Here is a 25349-nt window from a genome sequence, read left to right as displayed (position 1 = left end):
CTTGTTATGGTGATTTACCTGATTACCTTCTTACATGTGAGCTATATAATATTATGCATACCAAGTTGTTGAGAAAATTGAAATATTTTCAAGGGCCAAAAGATTTGTCACTGCAAATTAATGTAAACAATTTTGGGTGTGCATGCATTAATTGTGTTTCAAATTATTATGATAAGGTGTTACTTCACACAGTCGCATTCCATTTGTAGATATGTGTGTGTTTATAGTTCATGTAAACAGCTATGAGTAAACAACACACATGGGTTCAGGTTATATCAGCTATACATAGTATTTGTAGAAGCCACACCATTGTTTGCTGAAACTAAGTGGTTTCTGTTACAATTGAATGGCACAAGTAATTTAGGTATGTTCCCAGTAAATGATATGTTCTTTCTCAGGAATATGAGCTATGTACTACAACATGTTCAGTATGTATCTATGGTCAACAGATTGTAAGTAACTATTTGTGATAATGTTATTTATGTAAAATTTGGATGTAGCTAGTCACCGACTTCTGAAGTGATTTAGGTAGAGTTGTTATCTGAAATATGTTGGAAAGTAATGGTGTAGTGATGGCTATTGTAGTTATTACTACTGTTATAGTGTATATAAGTCAGCATCAAATGTGCTTTGGAAACCACTTGTGTAACGAAGTTGGGTATATTGGTTACTGAAGGATGAACCTTTAGGCAGTACCTCTTCAATTATATGATGTGTGCATAAAGTTGTGTTACTATAAATAGCAAATTATCTAGGAGATTGAGTTGTTATGAATAAACCATCTGAACTGAAAGTTACCACAACAATTGTCTGAAATTCTGCACTAAGAAGGTTTCCATTTAACAAATATACAGTTGTCAGCAATATGGCACATCTCAATAAAGCCTTACTTTGATGAATTCCACAAACCATGCCTTTGTATCTTTTTAAAAATAACATCCAGCTTCTGCTTTATATAAAAGATAAATGCATGGAGAGTATGTACATCTATAAGACATTGATGCAGCAGAAGTTCATGGGACAAACTCTGAGAAAATTAAGTCACACAGCCTGAAAGGAAAACAGGTGTGTATAACATGCATATGAAGACTTTCTCCATAATAATGTTTAGGACCTGTATTAAAATCCTACTTCAGAGTAATATTCTATGTATGCACAGAAAATCACATAGGATCAGTATACCATTATATCATTTTCAGAACACTTTTGACAACTGCATGCAACATCCTAGGACACTGTCCAGAATTAATGGTCACACTCTCCCCTACGGTAATGTTCATTAAACAACAGTCATTTCCAGTAATGTACATGTTGAAACCTAGCAACTAACTTGCATGATTAAATAGTACTAAGTTATTTGAACCTATCCACTTAAAACCTCTTGGCATAAAACATCATAGTACAAACAGAATTCTCTCAAAATTATAATAAACAAGAATGTCATCTTTGTTTATAGCAGCAAGCCATGTGTACACAATGTTTCATGATGAGAAAAGTTGGTGCTGTATATCAAGACACATGGTATAGTGTCATGTCTATACGTGGCACATCATACGATGTGTATACTGACTGACAGGAAGAAAACAAATTTTTCATGTATACATAGCTCCATGGCCCCTTCTCCAAAGCACACCATTTTTGCATTAAATTAATGAGTAATTGCCTTGAACTTTAGCACAAATAAAGAGCATATATACAAAGTTGTGAATTCATGTATTAAGTTTGCTACAAATCTGATATATATATATACATGGTGTTGTGAATGTTTATCTGTATAAAAAAGATCAAACTTTTGTTGTCACATCTACAGGGTAAACCATTATGTGGGAATAACTTTAAATTTGGTGTGTACATAGCCTGATCATTGTAGTAGTGACTATGATGGTTTGAAAAAAAAAACAATGGAGTTACAACTACTGAATTATAGACATGAGATATTCTAATAGAGCAGTCACTGCAGGGTAACACACAAATTACGAAATCTTTGTAGGGAAGCAGGGACCTTTACACTAAACATCCACTAGTTAACCACTGAGCCACTGCTATGCTATCTTGGCTGTTCACTTCACTTACAAATGAAAATTCTATCAAGCGTTCATAATTTCATAGATCTACCAATGGAAATTCTATGTGTGTTCTACTAGAAGTCCTAAAAAATGTGTGTGCTATTATCAAAATTCAAATAACACATGCATTTATAATTCTGTCTTCAATAATCATCATTGCGTCCTTACAAACCATGCAATTTGAAGGATTGCTACACTTGGTACAGATCATTCTGTACTGAAATGATCCAATCAGTGGATTTACCACTCTGTTACTGGTAATTGTAAACTGTTCACAATTACAGAATAAGTTATTCGTAAATCAGTTCTTTTGTGTACAACAGCTATACTACAGCCTTGAGACTTGGGCTTAATGAGAACACCTGTTGTTTATAGGCACACATAACTGCATAACAAAATTTCTACAAAAAGTCTGTCACTTTAGTGCGGTGCTGAACAGTAAATATCACACGTGCAATCAGTGCAAGTAAAATTATTGTATTTCACACGTGTCTGTTAATATTTAAATTTCAGATACAGAGTCTGGAGGATTATCATCACTTTGGTTGGGTTTTGGTGAAGTTGCAAACAATGTGTCTGCTCTTACTCTGATCGTTCTTATGGCTTTTTCATCAGTAGACACATTCAGTTTCTCCACAATGTGCATTAGCAGTGTTTCTAAATTATGTAGCTGTTCAGTATGGCTGTTTTGCACTGTAATTATTTTCTGTTGGGGATTCACTTTCTGCAAAGCAAAATTTTATATAATAATACAACATGTTAAATAAAAAAAATCTTAACCTAACAACTCACATCTTCTTCAAGTAACTGGTGAACATGAATTTTATCTTTCCACCTATTATAATAATTCACTCTGTGATCAAATTCAGTTGAATTACGCAACCAGTCAAGCCATGTCTTCCTGTTGTGTTGTATGGTGACCTCTGGAAGTTTTCCAATACTGCGTAGTACAGGAAAAGCTGTCTCTAGTTCAGTTATAATTCTGATCTGTACAAAAAAAGGAAGCAGTAATGTTGGAATTATACATGGTTAAAGATACTTCTTCAGTCTATTCCATCAATTAATATAATATCTTCAAAAACTCATTTAAGTTTGATGCACTGTAACTTATACTATGTTATACATATTGTAGATCAGGTTTTTACATGCTACTCAACTTCCTATCCCATATTATAACGACACTTGACAAAGGAATGTGAATTGGTATGCATGTTGCTCATACTGCATGGTTTTGCTGAGGTCAACAATTAAAACCAACAGTTTTCATAGTATATAGTAGGGATCTACAAACAAAATGGTGCACCCCTTTCCCACAGATTAAAAGTAGTTTTAAAAACACCAACAGTCACCATAGAAATACTTTGCATGATGAAAAGCAGAAAAGTTTTAGGATTTCTACCACTATAACCCATTTAAAAGACTGAATATTGAATTTTTTTTTTAATTTACAAAATTCAATATTGGTCTGCCTGCCTGCATGCCTGACACAGTCACCAAGATAGAGTCTAAATGACACATTGAATACCTACCATTTTATGTAGGCTTGAGTTAAATATGCTCAAAATTTTGCCCAAAATGCTTTCAGGAATTTCCCAAAATTTTCACCCATTATGCTCTTTCAGTGTTCCTATTATGCTTGCATTGTGCTCCTAAGTTAGTAACATTTGTTACAATTATCTTGGAACACCTTAATCAGTGAATGCTCTATTAGAGTATTTCAATATAAAGTGACTTCTATTTGAGAGCATCGATCTAACGAGTGCTCTATTACAGTTTCCACTGACTGCTCTATTGCAGTTTCCACTGACTGCTCTATTAGGGAGTATCAATCTATTTTCATAGAATTAAGCTCCAAAGCTTGAAATATCCACCTAATATGCCAGCACACCAGCCTATTATGCTTTTTATTATGCTGGTATATTTGAGGCAGGCCTAATTTTATGTCACAATACCTAACTTTCATCTGGTATATGGCTTTTGGGTAGTATTGTACTGATTGTCTACTTTTAGCAATTTGCCGATACCCAATGCTTCACAAATTATTGGAGCCGATATTTCACACTGATGCTGATTTTATTAAATGCTTCACACATACAATTATCATACAGTACAATAGTACAGTATAGTAGGGACCACAAAGGAGTAGGTGTGGCCCACGAAATAACATCACCCAAAAACCAGCCTCAATTTTTCCTGACGATGATGAAGTAGTATTGGTTAGGTAAAACTAAGCCCAAACAACAAGCTTTCAGATCGACCCGAAACGCTTTTAACAAGTTGCTATGGAATTTTAAAAATAATTATTTAACAGAATTTTCTACTGACTGACCACCTGATGCCTTCAGACAAGTGTAACTTGATAACGGCTACGGCTACGGGCTTGATTTTTTCACTGTTCGACATCGCTTCGGCCCGACAGGTACCTTTTGGCATACCACAGTATGTACAATGCATTCTTCATGGACTTACCAGTGTCCTCCTTTGTGTCCCATTCATCTTTGCTGACAGAGAAAAGTGTCAATTTGGCAATAGCATGTGATGGCTTCCCTTCGTAACAGAAATCGTCTGTATTTTTCATAGTGGCTGTTTTGATTGCAGAGGTGCTTTTCAAACAGTTCTCAATGCGTACTGCTATGTAACGGGTTGAACACAGCTGACAACAAAGCGTAATGGATACTTCACTTTTCAGACGATAATTGATATAACTGGGGCACATGGCACCATTCCTTTTGGTATTTAGGTATTGCAGAGGTGCTTTTCAAACAGTTCTAGATCCGAAATGCTGTGTAACGGGTTGAACATAGCTGACAACGAAGCATAATGCATACTTCACTTTTCAGATGATAATGGGGTGCACAGTACCATTTCAGATGCGGTATGCGTGGGTTCACCAGTTATAATAATATTTATAAAAGAAGTTAACAAACAAACACAGGAAAATTTGGAATTTTCAACTAGAGTAGGGACCATAGCTCATTGATGAAAAATACTGAAACAAGCTGGAGTAGTACACATATTACATCACAGTAAAACAATAAGAAGTGTTATATCCCTACTGTTCTCAAGATACCATAATAGAAATGCACAGTAGGGATATAACACTTCTTATTGTTTTACTGTGATGTAACTGTAATATTGTGCACTACTCCAGCTTGTTTCAGTACTTTTTATCAATGTGCTATGGTCCCTACTCTAGTTGAAAATTCCAAGTTTTTCTGTGTACTTGTGTAGAGTATAAACACATTGGTTTGTACAGTACATTGATCATTAATTATTACAAGAACTGCAGAAATTAACATAAGTTACAGAATACATTTAATGGATGGATCTGATATCAATTGGTTAAACAAGACTCACAAAATTCACAGCTGAAAATTGTTTCAGATAAACAATAAAACCTCTACCTTCTCTGGATCTAAATGATTTCTCTTTTCATCATAAATGTCACTGGCAACCGAAAACACCCTTTCAGAAGGCACTGATTTTGATAGTGCAGCTAGGTATATTCTAGCTAACTTGGCAAGTTGAGGAAAACTAGGTTTATTTTCTTTCCACCACCTGTGAACTCGTTGCGCCCTGGAATTACTGATATCCCATGTTCTAGCCTTGTCTTGTACATCAAACAACGATAACTGTTTAACTGGACTTTGCTCTTCTTTCTTTGTTTTCTCTTTCTCTTGGTATTCAGCGTATTGCTGTTGGTATTCCTCGTAAGCTTTGCTGTGATCTTCAAGCGATTCACCAGTTTACTGGTGTTATAAACTTTCGTAGAACCACTCCCATGTAAGATAGATTTACTGCAAGACTTGCAGCAAGCATACTTCATATCTGCCTTTAAGTCAAAGTAATTCTAAATGGGTGATTTCTTTCTTGACACATTGTTCGCCATGCCCTTGTACTAAAAATAGCAGCTACTAAACTGCATGCATGCGTCAGCTATTAATAATCAGTTAATTGAGCATTAATATTACCAATTTTCGATTGTATACCAAAGCCCCATTTATTGACCTTTACCAATTGCCAATCCGATAACCAGTACAACACTACTTTTGGGGGTCTATCCTCATGTCCCTTGCTCTTCCTTTATTTTTAGTCATGGTAGTCATCTTCTTTATGCAGTTAATATTGAAAGATCAAAATTTTCCATATCGACATTTTCCTTTAATTGTTTAAAGTGCCTACACTAGTGTATTTTCTGGCAGTTGAACATACAGAAAATAAGCTCCCACATAATTAGGATTAGCGTCACATGATGCTGAGTATGTAAGGGAGGTATGGTGTGCATTTATTTCAGTATATACCACATACTAGCAGGTTGGCTTTTTGAGCTGTGTTTCTACACTGAAATGGAACAAGAAAAATTTGATAAGCTGATAGCGGAGATACGCCAGTCACAGACCGATATGGAGCTTTGTCCATTGCTGATTTGAAGCGTGAAGTGACAACTGCCCAAGAGATGACCTCAAAGGATATTTTGCGGAAGATGGCCACCTCAACCTATCAGTTCAAGAAGAAGGGCCATGAATGGCAATATGTGACCTGATCTTGGAAAACCTACCTTTTTGGCACATTGGTCAATTTTCTGTTTTATAGCTTAAATAAGGTACTGGGTGCTTATCTTTCTTGTGTCAAAATTTCAACTTAATATCTTTAAGCATTCCTGAGATATGGCCAATTTTCTCTCCTATACATTACAAACTAACTTTTATGGTAATGTATTGAGTTCTGTGAGTGATTAAGGGTGACAAATGGTGACAAATCACTTTGTTTACCAATAATTCCGTTTTTACTATCTAGAATACTTTAAAAGACATTTCTGATAGTTTAATGAAGTATTCTTGGTACATTTATGCAATTAAATGCCATGTATTATTGTCTAAGACTAAGTTTTAGCCATTCCAGCACCTGAACAAATCACCTAATTTGTAAGTTAATTGTTGTCCCACGCATGTGAAATTACTACATGGTCAGATATAATCATCCATATCTCCTAAGAAAAAGAAGCTATGGGTGTGAAACTTCACAGCAAGAAGGTTTAATAGTTGCTTTATCCAAATGTGCAAAAAAAATTAATATTGAAAAAAATGTTGAAATTTTCAATTGAGTTTTCCCAAAAAGTTTGCTTGTGCCCAAAAGGTAGGTTTTCCAAGATCCGGTCACATATGGCTTTAACACTGAGTTACAGGATATATTCTTGAGTATCAAGACAGAGCTGGATCAACTCTCTACTACACTGGACGACCCATGCAGGGTCACTGCAGAGAGCTCAGATCCAGCTGGATGAAGGTTTGAAGGCACTAGCTACCAGGCAAAAATTGATTAAAATTGCCGACCGCTCTGAATTTGGGTGGGCAATGGTTAGGTACTACCAGAGTGACCCGCTGGCTTTAGATTCTGATGATGAAAAGACCTTGGTAGAGCTGAGAAGGAGGCAAGGAAAGATGCCGAAAGGTAAGCAACCAAGCGTCGGTGTGGTAAACAGCCCTCCTCTAGTAAAAGGCCAAGGTGGAACCAGTGGCTGGACCAAGGGGGAAGCACCAGTGAGACCCCAACAGCCACTCCTGGAGTGTCACAGCCCAGACCAACTAAACCAACGTCAGAACCTCCTGGACTCTGCTGGCGATGTGCTGTCTATGGTCATTTGGCTGCCATTTGTACAGTCAACAAACCGTATCCTTTTTCTCAGCCTGTAGTGAATAGTGCTGAGGTGTCTCTGTCTCAGTCTGCATTGAACTAGTATATATTTTTTTTAAATTGTTAATTTAAAAATGAAGTATGGATCTATGCAATAAAAAGTAGTGAAACAAGAGATGAATGATGGTGTTATACAGCATAGCTCAGTGGGAAGTCCCTACTTTGGCACTGAACAAATAATAATAGCTAATGTGCCAAAGTAGGGACTTTCCCACTGAGCTATCCTGTAACACCATCATTCATCTCTTGTTTCACTACTTTTTATTGCATAGATCCCTACTTATTAACAATTTTTAAAAAAATACAAGTTTGTTTAGTTTTTTGTTGTGGCAGAGCTAGCTACAATGTAACTTGTATTAGTCCACTTGTATTTTCCACATCTGTAGGTATGGGAAAGGCAGATACTATCACTTATAAACATCTTGCCCATTTGCTCAGTGAGAAGTGGAGTTCCCCATATTCTGTGGTTATGGGCAGGCTTCGCTGTAGTTTGGGGTTCTCCTTGCTGCACTATTCAGTAATGTGTATAAGGGGATAGAGTTCTAGATCCAAGCGTCCCTGTGTACCTCCAGACATCCATCTTACTGCTGCTGAGGGGCACCTGTCTCCTTTAGAACAATAATTATTATATACAGATTTTACAGTGCTTGCTTCTTTTTCTTATAAAAATAGCTATGTCTACCAGAACAATGTAACTTGTACATACATGACTGTTGTATTAGAGTATATCTTGAGTCAGCCAAGGGGTGCGCAGCTAGCTAGACCAATAAAGAGTAAGGTGATCTTGTTTACTGTTAAGTAAATATCTAGATAGTTAAGAGGTGGGGTCCATACTCTTTCGCTATTAGTCTATCTAGATCTTTATTTGGTGGGAGTGGTTGCAAGCCTATCGCAAACCAGATCCCAATCGTGAAGTTGCAGATATCTAGCAAGTGTACCTCTTATAATAGCGCTGGGACTGAAGCGCTTCTGAAATCCAGCTCTGAAATAATTCTGTGGCGTCTAAATATGCTGCTGAAAGCTGGTATGTCACAGATCCAATTTTGGAAACTAATAGACTGCTCAGAAATTACCAAAAGTGGCAATTTCTGGCAACCAAAAGTAGCCTTTTCCGGCAACTTTTGACGGCTCAAAAAGCTTGGGCAGTGGAAGAAAGATGCCAATTCTGGCAAGTTTCTAGTTGCCCATAATTGCCATCTTTGGCATTATAAACAGTTCAAAAGTTGCCAAAACTGAAAGTTTCCAAAATTGGCAACTATTGTTTTGCTTTGAGCAACCACAACAAATGGTGCTCCAAAGCTACCAAATCTGGCAGTAATTCTATTTTTATTTATAAAGGATGATAAACTCATTGATTGTGGGATTTACTTTGCCAAAAGTTACCAGATGTGGCGACTTTTTAATGCTGAGAAATTAGTGAGCAGTTCAAAAGTTGCCAAGTGTTGGTTGCCAGAAATTACCATTTTTGGCAATTTAGCTATTTCTGGGAACTAAACATATCCTTTTTATGCAATGCAAAGTTGGAAGTTTTTGCGACCAAATTGGAAAGTTCTTTACAACACAGAATTATCATAGCTATTAGACACTTTTCAAGCTGCACAAAGGTTGCCAAAACTGAAACTGTTCTAAAATTGGAATTGTCTCTGTGTTGCTTTGAACAACGACTAGATGGTGCTTAAGTGTTATCCCACTTAATTGTAATATGTAATAAATGGGTTAATGTAGTAAATGCAAGTTAATCAGTTTCTACAATGTAGAAGATTTGAAGTTAAGATTGTCCATATCACATCTGCTTCTTAATGACCCTTTTACACCTACGCTTGGCCAAGGGTGTCAAATCCTTGCATTGTCGGTTGTTGTTTTCTTCTTCTTATACAACTTCATCATCAACCTCCTCTTCATTGTCTGATGACATAGGAGATATACAGGCCTCTATGTGTTCTCTTCTCTCCCACTCTTCTTCAGCTTCCTCCTCATCATGACTTGGCACTTCCACACAATTGCCATTGGAGCTACCAACTCGATTGCCATTGCCATCAAGTTGTACTTTTATATAATAAAGATATTATTGTTCAGTTATTCGTAGATTTTAACTGCTTAAAATATGAGTGTGATTGGCAAGCTACCGATGAAATATACATATCTTATTTAGTTGGTTAGATGCCTCACCTTCAATAGTAGCTGCACTTGAGTGGTTCCATAATCAATTTTAAAAACTTAAACAATGTTTTATGAGTAGCAGTAGATTTTGAATAATCGCCACATCAATTTAATAGTGTTGTTTTAGTACTGCTAAATCATTTTAGTTTGATTCTAGTTTTAGTACTATTAGTTAGCTGTAGTTCTAGTTAGTTTAGTTCTAGTACCCCTAAATACCTGCAATTTTAGTTGGTTTTAGTTCTAGTACTCTCAGCTAACTATAGTTTTAGTTAGTATTAGTTCTAGTACCCAGCTCTTCTGTAATTTTAGTTAGTATTAGTTGCAGTACCCAATTTTAGTTAGTTTTAGTTAGTGTACTACTAGTATGTTCAGTTTTTATTACAATCTGAATCTGAATCAGTGAAACCAAATTCAACCCTTGCCATACAGAGGTTATTAATATACCCAGTTGCACACTTTCACACATCTATTGCACAGCAAGAATTTAAATTATATTTGAATGTACATTTTGTTCTTTCGCAAGAATATCTCTCGTTCTAGATTATGGTTTGTTAAACGATTTCTTTTACCTCTGGTAACCTCTCCCCCTGAAGAAAAAAATTCTCTCAACAGGAGCTGATGATGCAGGTGTTGCGAGAATTTTGCAAGCAGTTAAAGCCAGATCTGGAAACTCATTTTTTTTTCTTCTGCCAAAACTCAAAAGGATCGATTTTTTATCATCTTTACTAACTCTGGATTCTATGTACCGATTCAATTGTTGCTCCTCCAGCGATATTATGGTTGATATGTTCTCTTGATGGTCCTGTTCATCGTCTTCTTCATCTAGCAGTCTACTGACTCGATCTAAATGTTTAAAGCATTTTGCAGGTGGGGGCTGTCCATCTTGATCATCATTTGAAATTGGCAAATTAATTTCTTCATTGTCATTTTCTTGACTTCCTGGTGACGATTGTTCCGTTTCTTCAGCATGTCTGTTAATATGCATTAGTTGTAATATGAACTCTTTTGCCTTTTCTAGCTGTTTATCATTCAGTATCTTACGATATGCAGGGTTTACCAAAGTGGTTGCTACATAAACTGGATCAAAATTAGGCATATCAGGATTGGTAGCAAACATAAATCTTCGGTTTAAATCGATAAGAATTCTCCTGGATACTACAGCTACTCCACTGGTTTTGCACATTTCTTCAAAGTGCAGGTTTAGTTCTTTAAGGACAGGAATAACCATTGCAATGGTTGTGCTGTTTTCGGCTGAAGTGATGTTAGTGTGGTGAGCAAATGGCTGAAGTAGTTGTTGAATGAATTCTAAATGCTTCCACTGTGTTGCAGTAAGGTTGTCCCAGGCAAGTTCATCAAGACTGGCCTTTAAATTCTTTACCACAAACTGAACCACCATTAGTTTTTACATCACACACACTTTTGTCATTGATCTTATCAAACCTAAAGTAGCCCCATACTCCACTTGACTTTGGTCTTCCACCTCCACTTGCCATTTTATACAAATAAACAAATGCTTTAAATAATTGAGTTTAAATAGCAGAAAGAAAAATGCTTAATCAGCAGAATCAATGGTAACACATTTGTGGTATGTGTATCATGTGCAAGCATCAACATCTTCAAAGAAAAGTGCTAATAGGAATAATCTTTTAGGCATAGGATTACATGAAACCTTTTAGTTAGTTCCAGTTCTTGAACTCAAAGTTGAAAAGGTTTTGGTTTAGTTTTAGTTTTTGAACCAGAAGTTTAAAGAATTTTAGTTTAGTTATAGTTTTTGAACCAAAATTATTCATAAATTTAGTTTAGTTCTAGTGTACCAAAACTAAAATTAAATAGCTGTACTAAAAGTGTATTTAGTTCTAGTACTTTAGAACCAAAACAACACTAAAATTTAACAACTAAGGTAGTGAACACTGTGGCATTCATTTAACCACGTAAATACGGAACTTATTTTAAGGGATGACTATATATTGTTCTTTTTAATATCAGTCAGGCTGCTGCAATCTAGTACAGTCACAACGCCGTATTACTTTTGGCAGGCTAGTATGTTTACTTTCAAAAGTAATCTAATTTGCCAAAACTGGCAATTTGCCACCTACAGCACAAACTTAAAGACACCTTCTTACCTGCATAAAAATTCACTCATTTTTTGTTTTTCTTCTTTTCGCCACACTTTAGAAAATCTCTATAACTCGCTCATACTTTAGTTGATTTTCTTCAAATTTGGAGGGCAGTTGAAACTGATTGCCTGAAGAGATATAATAATTGCAACCTAGCTGTGTAGGTGAATAGGCTATTTACATGGTATAATAAGCATCTTCTTAAAGCATCAACTTTGAAGTGATTTTAGTCACTCTGAAGACACTTTTCAGTTTGATTCTACCTAACCAATAATGCCAAGGTGACATGAAGGGATTGTGAAGCTGGTTTCTGGTCATATTATTTTTTTTGTGTGTGCACCTTTTTATGATTCCTAATATACAGTCCTACTGTATTGTATGATGTACTTCAATAAAATTATATAACAATTGCAGAAATTGCCCAAGATGGAAATTGTGAGCACCTCAAAAGTTGCCAAAAGTGGCAACTTTTTGTTGCTTTTTGTTGCCAGATGTGGCAATTATATAAATTGCCAATTTTGGAACTTTTGGGTATCAAAAAATTGCCATTTTTGGCAAACTAAATCCTACTCATCATCCTTTATAAAAGGAGTAGTACACTTATTGCCAGAATCGGTAGCTTTGAACACCATCTTGTGGTGTTCAAAGCAAAAAACAGAAGTTGCCAAAATTTTGGAAACTGTAAACAGTTTCCAGTTTTGTCAATTTTTGGCCTGCTCAGAAATTGCCAAATATGACAATTATGAGCAGTTAAAAAGTTGCCAGAAGTGGCAACTTTTTGCTGCTCAAAACTTGTGAGCAGTTCAAAAGTTTTAGTTGCCAGAAATTGCCATTTTTGGCAATTTCTGAGCAGGTCTAAAGTTGCCATAATTGGTTTGTAACATACCTCTTGAAAGAAAGCATTAATACGGAAAATTAACGCCTTGATATGGTTTCGTTGGATGAAGAAGAAGACAAGCAGCCTGATTGAAGATAAAAGGAAAGACAAGGTGCAGAGAGCCTACACTCATTGGAACCCAAAAAGGCACATCCCACTGGTGAGTTTAATTTTTTTATTGTGGTGTAAAATGGTGACCATGTGCTGCCTCGTTTGACCTCTAGCCTTGTGGTTGTGGTCAGGCAGTGAGTGAGGCAATGAGTGAGACTAAAATTCAAGTTTTGGCGATTTTTTGAAATTCTATATCCGGCCACCTCTAAGTGTTTTGTTATATTTAATGTTGGTATTATGTATTATATGGACTAGTACTATTCCGTAAAGGTGATTTTCGTTGTGTAAAATGTCTCTAGGATGATTTTTAAAGGCGGAATTTTGGGCGGCATGCGAAACTTTCGAGGGGATCCCTACTTAAACGGTACTACTGTATCATTTGGTACTACTGTACTGTTTGATAGTGCTGAGGTTTCTAATGCTAAGATAACAGATTTGACACCATGTGATATAGGTGTTGATGAAGTGGCTGCTGAACCAGTCACATGTGAGGGTTGTGTTGATAGGCCCAAAGACAGTGGTATTGTGTCATGTAAAGGTGTTGATGGGGAGATGACCTGCCCTTTTGGCTTGACCAATCAAGAGGAACTGAGCACAAATGATAATTTAACCAAATACTTGGAAGTAGAACAGGGCTACCCTCAACAGGTTTCTGATATCCAAGGCCGCCTAAAGCGACACTTACCCTTTTGGAGGGATGTGCTACGGGCCCCTCCTCCTATATTAGACTGTATAGAGCATGGCACATTCCTCCATCATATTCTCACAGAAACCACAACTCAACAGAGTTGCACAGAGTGTTTGTGGATGAGGCCAGAGGAGGTTGGACACGATACAAGCGCTTCTGAAATTTATTACTATTAATTGCATATTTCTAATATGTGACGTGGAGTAAGTGTTAAAAGAAGTGTTTAGCAATATCCACGCCACGTTACCTTGTGCTTCTTAAGATGAACAGCAAATTTTTATTGCAAGGCGGGTGTGTGACTTTCTAATTCTCTTTTTGATTCTCTGTGAGGCCAAAGTAGCGGCGTCCACTCTTCTTTTTCAATACCCTGAGAGGCTTTGTTAGCATGCACATTGCTTTCTTCGACAATTATTGTGCTTATACACATACATAAGGCGTCCCTATAGTATTACACATGGATTCCACCCAGCAAACATTTACACACGTGATCTCCGTAGATTTCAAGAGCAATTTTTTACGTGTCTGGAGTAGTGGGGTTGAATGGGGTTGACTGGCTGAATAGACTAAACTTGAAGTGCACTCTCGAATGGTATTTGTAAAAACTTTCGTGAACGCTTGGTTAAACATTTAATACAAAATGTATGCACTCACGTGTGCGTGTCCAACCTCCTCTGGGATGAGGCAATACATGATTTACTTGATAATAGGTGTGTTTTGAGGGTAGACCATAAGCTGATTGTGTGTAGCCCACTCTCAGTTGTTTCCAACTCAGTAGGCAAACTTAATAATTAGACTGGTGCTTAATCTGAGATACTTGAAACAATTCATGCACGTAGTCAAATTTAAGCATGAGGACCTCCGTACTGCTGCGCTGCTGTTTGAAACCAATGAGTATCTATTCAAGTTTGATCTTAAATCCGGTTACCACCATGTAGATATTCATCCAGAACATTTCCAATTCTTAGGCCTCCAGTGGAAGGTAAGGGCCGGCAGGCCCTGCTGCTATGTGTTTTCAGTTCTCCCATTTGGGTTATGCACAGCCTGTTACTTGTTAACAAAATTGATGGTTAGATTATGGCAGGGCAAGGGCCAGCCTAAAAGCAATTGTATACCTAGACGATGGGATTGTGAGTGTGAGAGGAGAGCAACAAGCTATAGTAGCAAGTGCCCAGGTTAAACTTGATTTAGAGAATGCTGGGTTCATTGTTAATGTGGAGAAGAGTAGTTGGGTTCCATCCCAGGCTATCGAGTGACTTGGCTTCCAAATAAATTTGCACATTTTCTGTTCCCTCCAAAAAGATTGAGGCTTTAATATCTACATTGGACCACATCAGAGCGGCCCTGAGGGTTCCGGCCAGACAATCTTAGACAAAATCATTTCCATGTCCCTAGAGCTGGGACCAGTTACACGCTTGATGACTAGAAGTCTGTACACAAACCTGAGCAACAGGATGGGCTGGTGTCAAAGGTTATACCTGACCAGAGAAGCCCTACTAGAGGTAGAATTTTTGGGCTCACCACTTAACCAACTTCAATGGACAATCTATATGGCCCAAGCCGTCCGCAGTTAGATTTGTGTATTCAGATGCCAGTTCCTCGGGTTATGGCGGCTACATAGTTGAACATGGCGACCTTGTTGCCATAGTGGTCAGGTGAATAGGCTTCCCAGAGCTCGACATGGCATGAGCTACGTGCCATTAGATGTGAGCTTGAATCATTTCAGGGCAAGCTGAAAAATGAGAGGGTACACTGGTTTACCGATAACCACCTCAATAAGCAGGATGTAGTGAGGATTGTACAGCTTGGCAGCAATAAACCTGCACTACAAGTGGAAGCCTTGGCTATTTTCTCAATGTGCATGGGGAAACCATATCCGCATGGAACCTGAATGGGTACCTAGAGAGCAGAACCAGCTAGCAGACTACTACAGTCGCCTAGTTGACTTTGATGATTACATGTTAAACCCAAATATTTTTGAATGGCTCAACTCTACTTGGGGCCCCTACACCATTGACAGATTTGCTAGTGCCCATAACTCCCAACTGGTATGTTTTAATTCAAGATTCTGAACACCGGGCTCAGAGGCTGTAGACACGTTCACTTGCAATTGGAATGAGGAGAATAATTGGTGGTTTCCACCTGTGTGCCTAGTCCCAAGGGTTATTAGACATGCCCAAAATACAAAAGCTTTTGGTACCCTTATAGTGCCCCAGTGGCTATCAGCCCCATTCTGGTCCCTCCCATTTCCTAATGAGTCTGACCATGCAGAATTTGTGATAGACTGAGCAGAATTGCCTGGTGGGGAGGAGCTAATTCTGTCTGGATTGGCAGGTGCTAATCTGTTCAAAGGCCCTCCTAATACACCAGTCTTAGCAGTCAGAATTGACTGTGGATAGACACCCTGAGAAAAGAGCAGTTCAAGTGCTACAGGGACCATAGCCTGCATGTAGAGACCCATAGGGTCTCTAAGTTAAGTTTGGCTTACAAGTAGCCGTATTTGTTCACGCCACAGCTGGCTTGTAGTAAATCCCACATATATGTAGCAGCTCATGGTCGCAGTAAACTCTGCATACAAGTGGCAGTGATATCTAAGCCCACAGTTTGGTTTGTGGTAAGCCCCACTCACAGTTAGTGGTGTTCTGCTGGCCTACAGGTGACTTCAGTTAGCCATGCTGGCAGGTAGCTATGCTGTTCAAGCCCGTGATAGGCTTTGCGAGTTCAGCTTACAAGTGGCGGTTTGGATTAAATGTATAGGGTGTACCTGGTCAGTAACATACAGATAATGCTGTATTGGTGCTCCATACTCTGTAGGTGTCCTAGCACAGGAGGATGCTGGGAGAGTTCGAAGATCCCGAATTAAAGGCATTGGCTGGCAAACTCCCGGCTACCATTCTACACAGCAAAGCAGGCAGCACTGCGCAGAATTATTTGAGAGCTTATAGGATAAGGAAAGTTCTCATGAGCTGGATCCCAGTTTGTGCTTTATATTCAACACCTGGAAGAGGAATCACATTCCAAAACAGCAGTGGAGGAAGCTTGCAATGCGGTGGCATGGATCCATATGACCACTGGCCTGGCACCTATTGCTGCACATCCGTTTGTCAGGGCTACACTTGTGGGTCTGCAGCGCACACTGGCAAAGCCAGTCATCAAGAAGGAATCAGTTACTGTAGAAATGTTGGAGGCTATCATCTCAGATGCAGAGAGGTCAGGTCACCTAACCGACCTAAGGCTGGCAACAGCTTGTTTGCTGGGCTTTGCTGGCTTTTTTCATTTTGATGAGCTTATCAGCTTTCGGCCATGTGACTTTGACATACAGACTAGTATGATGACAGTACAGATAGCTCATAGTAAGATGGATCAGCTGTGTCAGGGAGACACGACTGTGGTTGCATGGACAGGAACATCTACATGCCCAGTGGCCATACTAGAGTGCTATCTTACAAGGACAGCTACACCACTTGACGATGGGAGATTCCTCTTTCGCCTTATTCAAAGCACCAAAAACGGCAAAGTTCTGAGAAGTTCAGGGAAAATAAGCTATAGCTGCTTGGGGGAGCTTTTAAAAAAGAAGCTAAAGAACTTGGGGTTTCCTGCCAAATTGTTCGGCCTTCACAGTCTGAGAGCTGGTGGAGCAACAGCAGCTGCAAATGCTGAAGTGCCTGATCGGCTTTTTAAGAGGCATGGCAGATGGAGTTCGGAAAACACCAAAGATGGTTATGTTAAAGACGATCTCAAGGCCAGGTTGTCAGTCTCCAAAAGCTGAGCTTGTATCCTTTTGCGTTACCTACATAACTTCCTTCTTTGTGACTCTACAGTTGTCACTATGAGTAGCCAACCCACAGTGGTGGCACAACCAGTTATGGTGCATACATGTGGGGTGTGAGTGTGGGATATGTTGTGGGAGGTGTATTTTCTGGTGATTGAACATAGTGAATTAGACAGAAAATAAGCTCCCACATAATTAGGGTTAGCGTAATGTGATGCTGGGCATATAAGGGAGATATGGTGTGCATTTATTTCAGTCCATGCCATGTGTATTAGCAGGTTGGCTCCCATCCTCCCGCCAAACTATTCCTTAACTGATATCCAGATGATCCAAAGAAGGAAGATGTGTCTTTTGACTGTTTTATTATTAGTTTGCACATGCATACACTGCAGAGTGGAGCATTTAGGGTTTTTCCTAGTAGCCAAAAAAATAGAGGCTACCAGGTTTTTTCCTAGGGCTGTTCTGGACTGGGCAGCCTTGAATTTTTTAGTTGTTCTTATTATAATTTCTGCTAGCCCCCACTCTGTTTCATGCGCACTTATTCCATGCTATGTAGGTTTTTAAATCAGTGTTGCTTGTTTAGTATACATTTCCGCTTGTATGTGTCATTATGAGTAGCCAATCCACAGTGGTGGCACAACCAGTTATGGTGCATGCATGTGGGGTTTGTAGGAACATACTGATGACGGCGTGTTCATATTCTCAGTACCAACATGCATGCAAATACAACCATTCATGAATATATTTCTACACCTCCCCTCCAAGCTTTTTGGGGGGCAGGGAATGCAAAAAGCTTACAAAAGTCCTCTTACATCAAGTGTACAACATTATATAGTCCTACAAAAAAATGTACAATAATAAAGTGAGTGCATATAAACGCTACCAGTTGTAAGTTAAACATTTCATGGCCAGGTTGGGTCCTCAATGAGGCGTGGAGTTGACTTCTTTATCCTCTGGGACTGGTGATATTGTGGCTGTGGCATATGGTCTGCTGCTTTCGGTGACTCTGGGATCCGGAAGTATGGAACTGAATCTGAAACTCTACGACGTATAAACCTTGTGTTTCTAATTAAAGTACCTCCCTTTTGTGTCTTAATGTAGTATTGACGCTGGGGGCCTATAGCTGTAACCATTCCATAGGTATCCCACAATTTCGTCCGAGGGTCCTGTACTGCCACATTGGTACCAACTTTAATTTCTGGAAGAGGATGTGCTGAGGAATTGTAGTACTGTCTGCTATTTTCTAATGTGGTATTTGCGTGGTCTGTTGCCTCAGCTGTGCTGTGGGGCAAAGGACCTACTATGTGCTGGTAGGATATCCTGAATACGGTGTCCATATAATTTCTTGGCTGGTGACAGCCCATCTTTCCTGGAAGGAGTATTCCTGTACTGTAGGAGAGCTACCGTATAGCGGAAAATTTTGGCGGGAGAAAATTTTGGCGAATTTGGCGAGCGTGCATTGATTCGCCAAAATTTTACTCGCCATTTTTCTAAACACTGAAAATGTAGTAGACGCTGTTCATTAGTGGGTGAATATTGTTACAGCGGTGAGTGGTTAGTCTTCCTATCCCATTGAATACAGTATGGTTTTAGACTACTAATAGCTCAGGCAGATGGGCAATTCAGCTCAAGCGATTCAGCTCTGTGCCCTCGCCTCGCTTGCCACGCGCGTCCCAGTGACTTAGCGAGCTAGTGCATGCTGTTTTAATAACAGCTAGCTCTCGAGCTAGCTATTTGCATAAGAGCGCGTCGATTCGAATGAGAGGCATTGAACTGTAGTAAGCTTCGTCGCCTACGCAGTCAGATTAAAATTGCGTAGGCAAATGTCATACAGCTTGGAATGCCAAAATATTATTTGCCAATTTTTGCCAATGATCAATTCGCCAAAAATTTCTCCCGCCAATATTTTCCGCTATACGGTATGCATAGTTTGTTTGTGTCAAGAAATCTGCCATTCCAAGCTGTCTTAATGATTTTCTTCATTGACTTAACTGCTGCCTCTACCTTACCATTGCTTTGGGGATAGTATGGAGTGGATATTTGATGATGGAATCCCCACTGTTGGGCGAATGCTTTAAATTCTTTAGCAGTAAACTGTGGGCCGTTATCTAACCACAACACATCTGGAATGGCAGTCCTATTAAACAGTTCAGTGAGCCCAGCAACCATGTGGCTGACTGTGATGTCCCTTCCTATGGGGATTATTGTGGGCCAATCTGTGTGGCTGTCCACTACCACGAGATAATACTTCCCTGTATGGTAGCAAAAATCCGCTGCAATTTCTTGAAATGGCCGTAGCGGTTTGGGCTTGAATATAATTGTCTCCTTTGGCTGTGATGGGAGGTGGTCCTGACATTGTTTACAAGCTAGTATCATTTGGTCTACGTCATGGTCTACGCCCGGCCAGTACACAGTTAAGTGTGCTCTTTGTTTTGTCCGCGTGGATCCCTGGTGACCCTCATGAAGCTGTAACAACACTTGTCTCTGCAGGGAATGTGGTATAACCAGTCTACATCCATACAATATCAGTTCCTCCTCTACTGAGAGATGTTGGTGGACTTGCCAAAATGGCTTGGTCTCTTCTGGCAGCATGTGTCGGTGGTCTGGAAAGCCTTCCATAATATACTGTTTCAATTGTTGATAACAATCGTCTTCTCTGGCTTGTTTGCGCAATTCTTGCAAACGAATGCTCTCCATCTCACTCTGGTGGACACTTCTGATCTCCGCCGCTGAAATATCTTGGTCACCTCTCTCAGCCAATGACTCTTCTGGGGTGGGAATGCTAACTGGGTGCCTAGATAAAGCATCTGGGGCCTGGTTTGTTGCCCCCTTACGCCATATGGCCTTAAAATTAAATGCCATTATCTTCATGCGCATGCGTTGTAGCCGTGGGTCCTCTATCTCATCTAGTCTGTGGCTGTTCAGAATCAGTACAAGTGGATTGTGATCTGTCCACACTTCAAACTGTGGCAGCCCTGTCAAAAACATGGTGCACTTCCATATGGCCAACGTCACAGCTAACAGCTCCATTTCTATGACTGCATATCGCGACTCCGTATCAGTCAAATAGCGTGACCCAGCTTGTATCAAGTGCCATGCTTGTACCAAGTGCCATGTGCCATCTGCTCCCTGTTGCTGTAGTACAAACCCCAAACCTTGCCTACTCGCATCCGTGCATAACCGTGTGGGCTTTGCAATGTCAAAGAATGCCAGCACTGGAGCTGTTGTGAGGCACTCCTTAGCCTTCATGACTACTTGGCCATGCTCTACTGTCGATAAGAACTCATTTTTGGTGCTGAGTAGTGGGCGAAATGGTGCCATGAGCCCTGCAATTGTATTGGTACCTGAGGCTAATTGATTGACTAGGCCCATAAAAGCTCGCAGTTCTGTACGAGTGGTGGGTGTGGGAAATTGTGAAATAGCTGCTGTGATTGAGGAGTCCAACTGGTACCCCTCTGGGGACAGACGAAAACCTGCAAATGTGATCTCTGTACAACAGAACTTCCACTTCTCCTTGTTGATAGAGATTTGCCTTTCCTTAAATCGCTGTAAAAACTGCTTAACATGAATCACATGCTGTTGTGGATCCTTGTCAAAAATAACTATATCATCTACTATTCTGCGATATCCTGTCAGTCCCTCCAACGCTTCTGCCATACGACGATTATAGTGCTCTGCAATTGACGAGAGCCCATAAGGAGCCCGCAAATACTTGAATCTCCCGTAAGGGGTAATGAAAGTTGTGAGTTCTTGGCTCTCGCTTGCTAAAGGACATTGATGGTAGCCTTTGGCAGCATCAATAACTGTAAAGTATTTGGCCTTCTGTGCAGCAATGTCAGCCACAGCTTCAGCTGGGGTAGGAGACATGTAACGTTCCCTCACGACAAATTTGTTCAACTTGGACAAATCCACACACATCCTAACACATTCTGTACCTTTCTTAGGGGTAACAACTATTGGCGCACACCACCATGTGGCCTCTGTGACTGGTGTAATGATGCCTTGCTGCTGTAGCAAGTCCAGTTCTTCTTTCAACTTGTCCCTGTATGCAAAGGGTACAACACGTGGTGTTTTTATACAAAATGGGACTGCGTCCTCCTGAAGCCTGATATGGAATTGCTCCCCTTCCATCACCCGTACTTGACCATCAAACACTGTTGGATATTCCTTCATAATTTCCTCTGCTGCAGCCTTCTTCGCACTATCACTCCATGCGGTGGTTGTCTGTACTGCTGGGGATTTGTTTGGAGCTGGTGATGGGTAGTGATAGGGAAGAATACCCAGACCCTTGGCTGCTTTCCATGATATGATAGCCCCTGTGACACCTGGGAGGAAGTGCAAATTATCATGGTACTGTTGCTGTTGCAAACAAAATGTGACCGGTATGCATCCCAGAGGTGTCATGTTGTGGCCGTCCACTGATTTAGGTATCACTGCAGATGGCAGCAGGTTATTTGGATGGCAACCCAGGCATGTTAAGATGTCTGTTCCAGCTGCCAAGATATCTGCACCAGAGTCTGGCAACACAGTGAGTTCATGAGTGCCCATGACTGTGGACACTTGGACCCTAATTTTGGGGGCTGGGTCGGTGAGTTGCTGTGTTAATGGGAACAATTGAACAGCATGTTGATGATCAGTGTGGATAGCATTAGCTCCAGGTTTGGCAAGTGGGAGAGGCTGTTGTGTTTGCCTACTGCGACACACCTTGGCAAAATGCCCGACTTTGTGGCAGTGTGTACATAGTTGGTTGTAGGCTGGGCATTGTTGGCAGCCTGCTTTGTGCTATGGTCCTCCGCAGCCAGTACAAGTCTTTGATCTTGCTTGGTATGGCACGCGTGCTGCTGCGATAGTGCCTGGTTCCACTTCCGTGATGTCTGAGCAGTGCTTCTTAGCTGCTTCACGACTGCGGCAACGCATGATTGTGGTTGCCAATGTGAGGTCCTTCTCTTTTAGCAGGTCTTCTACAGTGTCTGCATCTCATAAGCCCTCAATAATCTGATCTCTCAAGCCCTTCTGTGCGCATGCATCTGAGCAGAACTTGCAGGTCTTAATCAGTTCGCAAAGCTATTAAAAATCATCAAATGACTCTCCCACTTGCTGCCGGCATCTTCTAAAGTTCCTCCGTTCTACGGTCTCATTCACGTGATCATCTATGTACGCACGTATGGCTGCTATAATATCCTGCGGCGCCTTCATTTGATCTTCCGTCAGGCTGAGATTTTGTATGATAGCCAGGGTGTCTCTCGAGAAAGAAAGCATTAATGCCTTCACTTGTGTGCCGGCTTCTTTCGCTAACCCGGATAGACAGCTATATGACTCCCACTGGAGGCACCATGCTGTAAATTTTGTACCTCTGACTACCTGAAGATCCAACTTCGGCAAATCTCCTTGTCGGAATGTGTAAGTCTTCTCCGCCATTGTCTAGGAGAAAAAAATACAACAGAAAACTGATCAACTGTTACGAGCACTCCACCTTATACAGTGCCTCTAACCGGCACCAGGGAATCAGAACTGGGGTTATGATAGTCCACGTAGCGGTTCTAGTTAGCTCGCAGCAACATGTAGGAACATACTGATGACGGCATGTTCATATTCTTAATAAAAATCAGTACCAACACGCATGCGTATACAACCATTCATGAATATATTCCTACAGGGTTGTGAGTGTGGGACATGTTGTGGGAGCTGTAATAGGTAGTATAGATACCCAATAGAGATACCTGTGGCTGCATAATTGGTTTGCCACTGAAATCTGGGCACAACAACCATGCCCTTTTACTTTATTTCTATATTATTACTGGGCAGACAGAACAACTGACATGTCCAGGGGACCAGCCCAGAGTAAATTACAAAAATCAATAGTTACAGCAATAAATCATGTAATTAAACTAAAAAGTTGAACTTGAAACAATCAAGCCGGTGATCATGTGTCTCAATAACTGCACAAATATAACAATTGACCCCAGTACCATGCCCTTTTAATTATCTTATTGCAATCAAGCCTGGAAACTACGCCCTCTTATTGGTCTAGCTGCACTTATGGCAACCATGCTATTGTATAGGTCATTCAATAAAACAGTCACCCTATTATGCACGATTTTCTAATAGAGCAGACATATGCGTATATCACAACCATAATAAAAATGTATATTTAAGTTAAAAATAAAAATTAGTGAACAAGGGGATATGAATGATGGTATTACCCCTACTTTGGCATTGAAATATATAATGTCCACATAGGAATTTTCCACAGAAACTGTGTTGTAATACCACCTCTTGTTTCACTAGGCTGGATCTTTCTTAACTTCAGTTTTTATTACTATACTAGTACTACAGTAGTGAACAAATAAACGTGCTTACTTGAAGTAAATAGTTAGTAAGTTTTGCTTTAGATAGTTGTTGTTGTGTATCACCAACTGCCAAACCAACCTGTGAAAATGTGAATTACCTCCTACATCACTAAGGGACAATTACTGTATGACATGCATCACATCTTACCAATAAGTTGTTGAACAATATAGGCATTGTGATAACAAAGATAATCCATAAAAATATGGTTAAAGTGGGGTATAAGCGAACTAAGCCTGCATCAACTAACTCTTGGTGGTTCACAAATATTGCATCAAAATCTAATTCCCCAGTAGTCATGACAAATATCTTCAGGAAACTACGTCCAAGATCAGAGAATGGTGTTCTTCTACCCTGTAGTATTACATCATTTATTAATCTGATTACATCTGTACAATTACTTACTGGTAGTGTTAACAGGATATAGAAAGGAAGGGCAAATGCAAAACACAACAACACTCCAATTATAGCCAGTTTAGAGAATGCTCTTAATATGCTTTGAAGCATGTTAATGACTATTCCAGTTGCAGGAAGCTTGTTTAAATGAACTATCAACCCAATCCATCCACAGAACAGTGCTATAACACCCACTTCCCAAGTAGTAGTACTAGCACAGTAGCAATTGTCTTTGGTATGCAGAAAGAGCACAACAAATACAATCGATGAAATTAGGAATGCTGTATCAATCCATGATGCTAAAATTCTGAAGAAATTTATTCCTCTTCTAGACAACTTGAGCACATTCAAAAGCAGGAGGAATGTTGTAATAATGAAAAGTAAACTTGTTGCTTTGTCCAAAAACTTTATGCTTAATGTACTCATGCCTAGAAAGAAAGAAATCAAATAATATAAACTAGCAGAAAACAAAGTATCCAACATCAATCATGTATGTATAAATTTTACAGGAATTGTGATGCTTCAGCTTACTGAGATAACATCAGCTCAAGCTGCCTATCCCAGTACACAAAAAATCAATTAACCATGTAATAGTTTGACAACTTCATTCAGATTACTGGATATTAATTTATTAGACAACGTACATACCTAGCATTTATAATACCCATGCTTTTAATAAATACTCCTCTCTGTGGCAGGTTCACTCTTGATTGTTCTGAGTGATTATTTCAGTGCAGCATAACCAAAATACTCTAATAAAGTAGTCAAACCACTGGTGCAAGTGTTTTATCACAGGCCAGTGAAATTAACTTGTAAATATGTGCTAGTAGTACATAAACATAAATATCAGTACTATGTGTATACCACATCTGATACTAGAGATGTACTGATCTACCAACCTAGTATTGGAGATCAGCAGCCATTCTGAATGATCAATCAATTTTTTATATAAACACTGATTCGGTTCAGATCTTCTGATAACCATGTCTAACCCAATGTCTTCAAACATACTAGACTTACTCTTCCATTTCTCTTCTCCATTTTGGTTGGTCATGATTCAAGAAGCCATATAGTACATGTGAGTTTGCTGTATTCAGTGAAACTTACCCTTTAACGTACCCAT

The 25349-nt window shown here is 39.5% G+C and overlaps 1 protein-coding gene across 5 annotated transcripts in view; it reads right to left on the bottom strand.

The window, feature by feature from the left end:
* Positions 1-2409: 2409 nt before the first annotated feature.
* Positions 2410-25349, bottom strand: part of LOC136237992 (transient receptor potential cation channel subfamily A member 1-like) — a 52908-nt gene continuing 29968 nt past the window's right edge. For all 5 annotated transcript variants that reach the window (XM_066028288.1, XM_066028289.1, XM_066028290.1 and 2 more), the window contains 5 exons: positions 24236-24654; positions 23981-24184; positions 23843-23911; positions 2859-3053; positions 2410-2790 (listed from right to left, as the gene is read on the bottom strand). In XM_066028288.1, coding sequence (XP_065884360.1) covers positions 2569-2790; positions 2859-3053; positions 23843-23911; positions 23981-24184; positions 24236-24654 — 1109 coding nt within the window. In that variant the 3' untranslated portion in view covers positions 2410-2568. The remainder of the gene's footprint in view (positions 2791-2858; positions 3054-23842; positions 23912-23980; positions 24185-24235; positions 24655-25349) is intronic.

Source organism: Dysidea avara, chromosome 11 (genome assembly GCF_963678975.1).
Source record: "Dysidea avara chromosome 11, odDysAvar1.4, whole genome shotgun sequence".
Lineage (NCBI taxonomy): Eukaryota > Metazoa > Porifera > Demospongiae > Dictyoceratida > Dysideidae > Dysidea > Dysidea avara.
The sequence above is the reverse complement of the archived record's forward strand: the minus strand, read 5'-3'. Positions and strand labels throughout refer to the sequence as shown.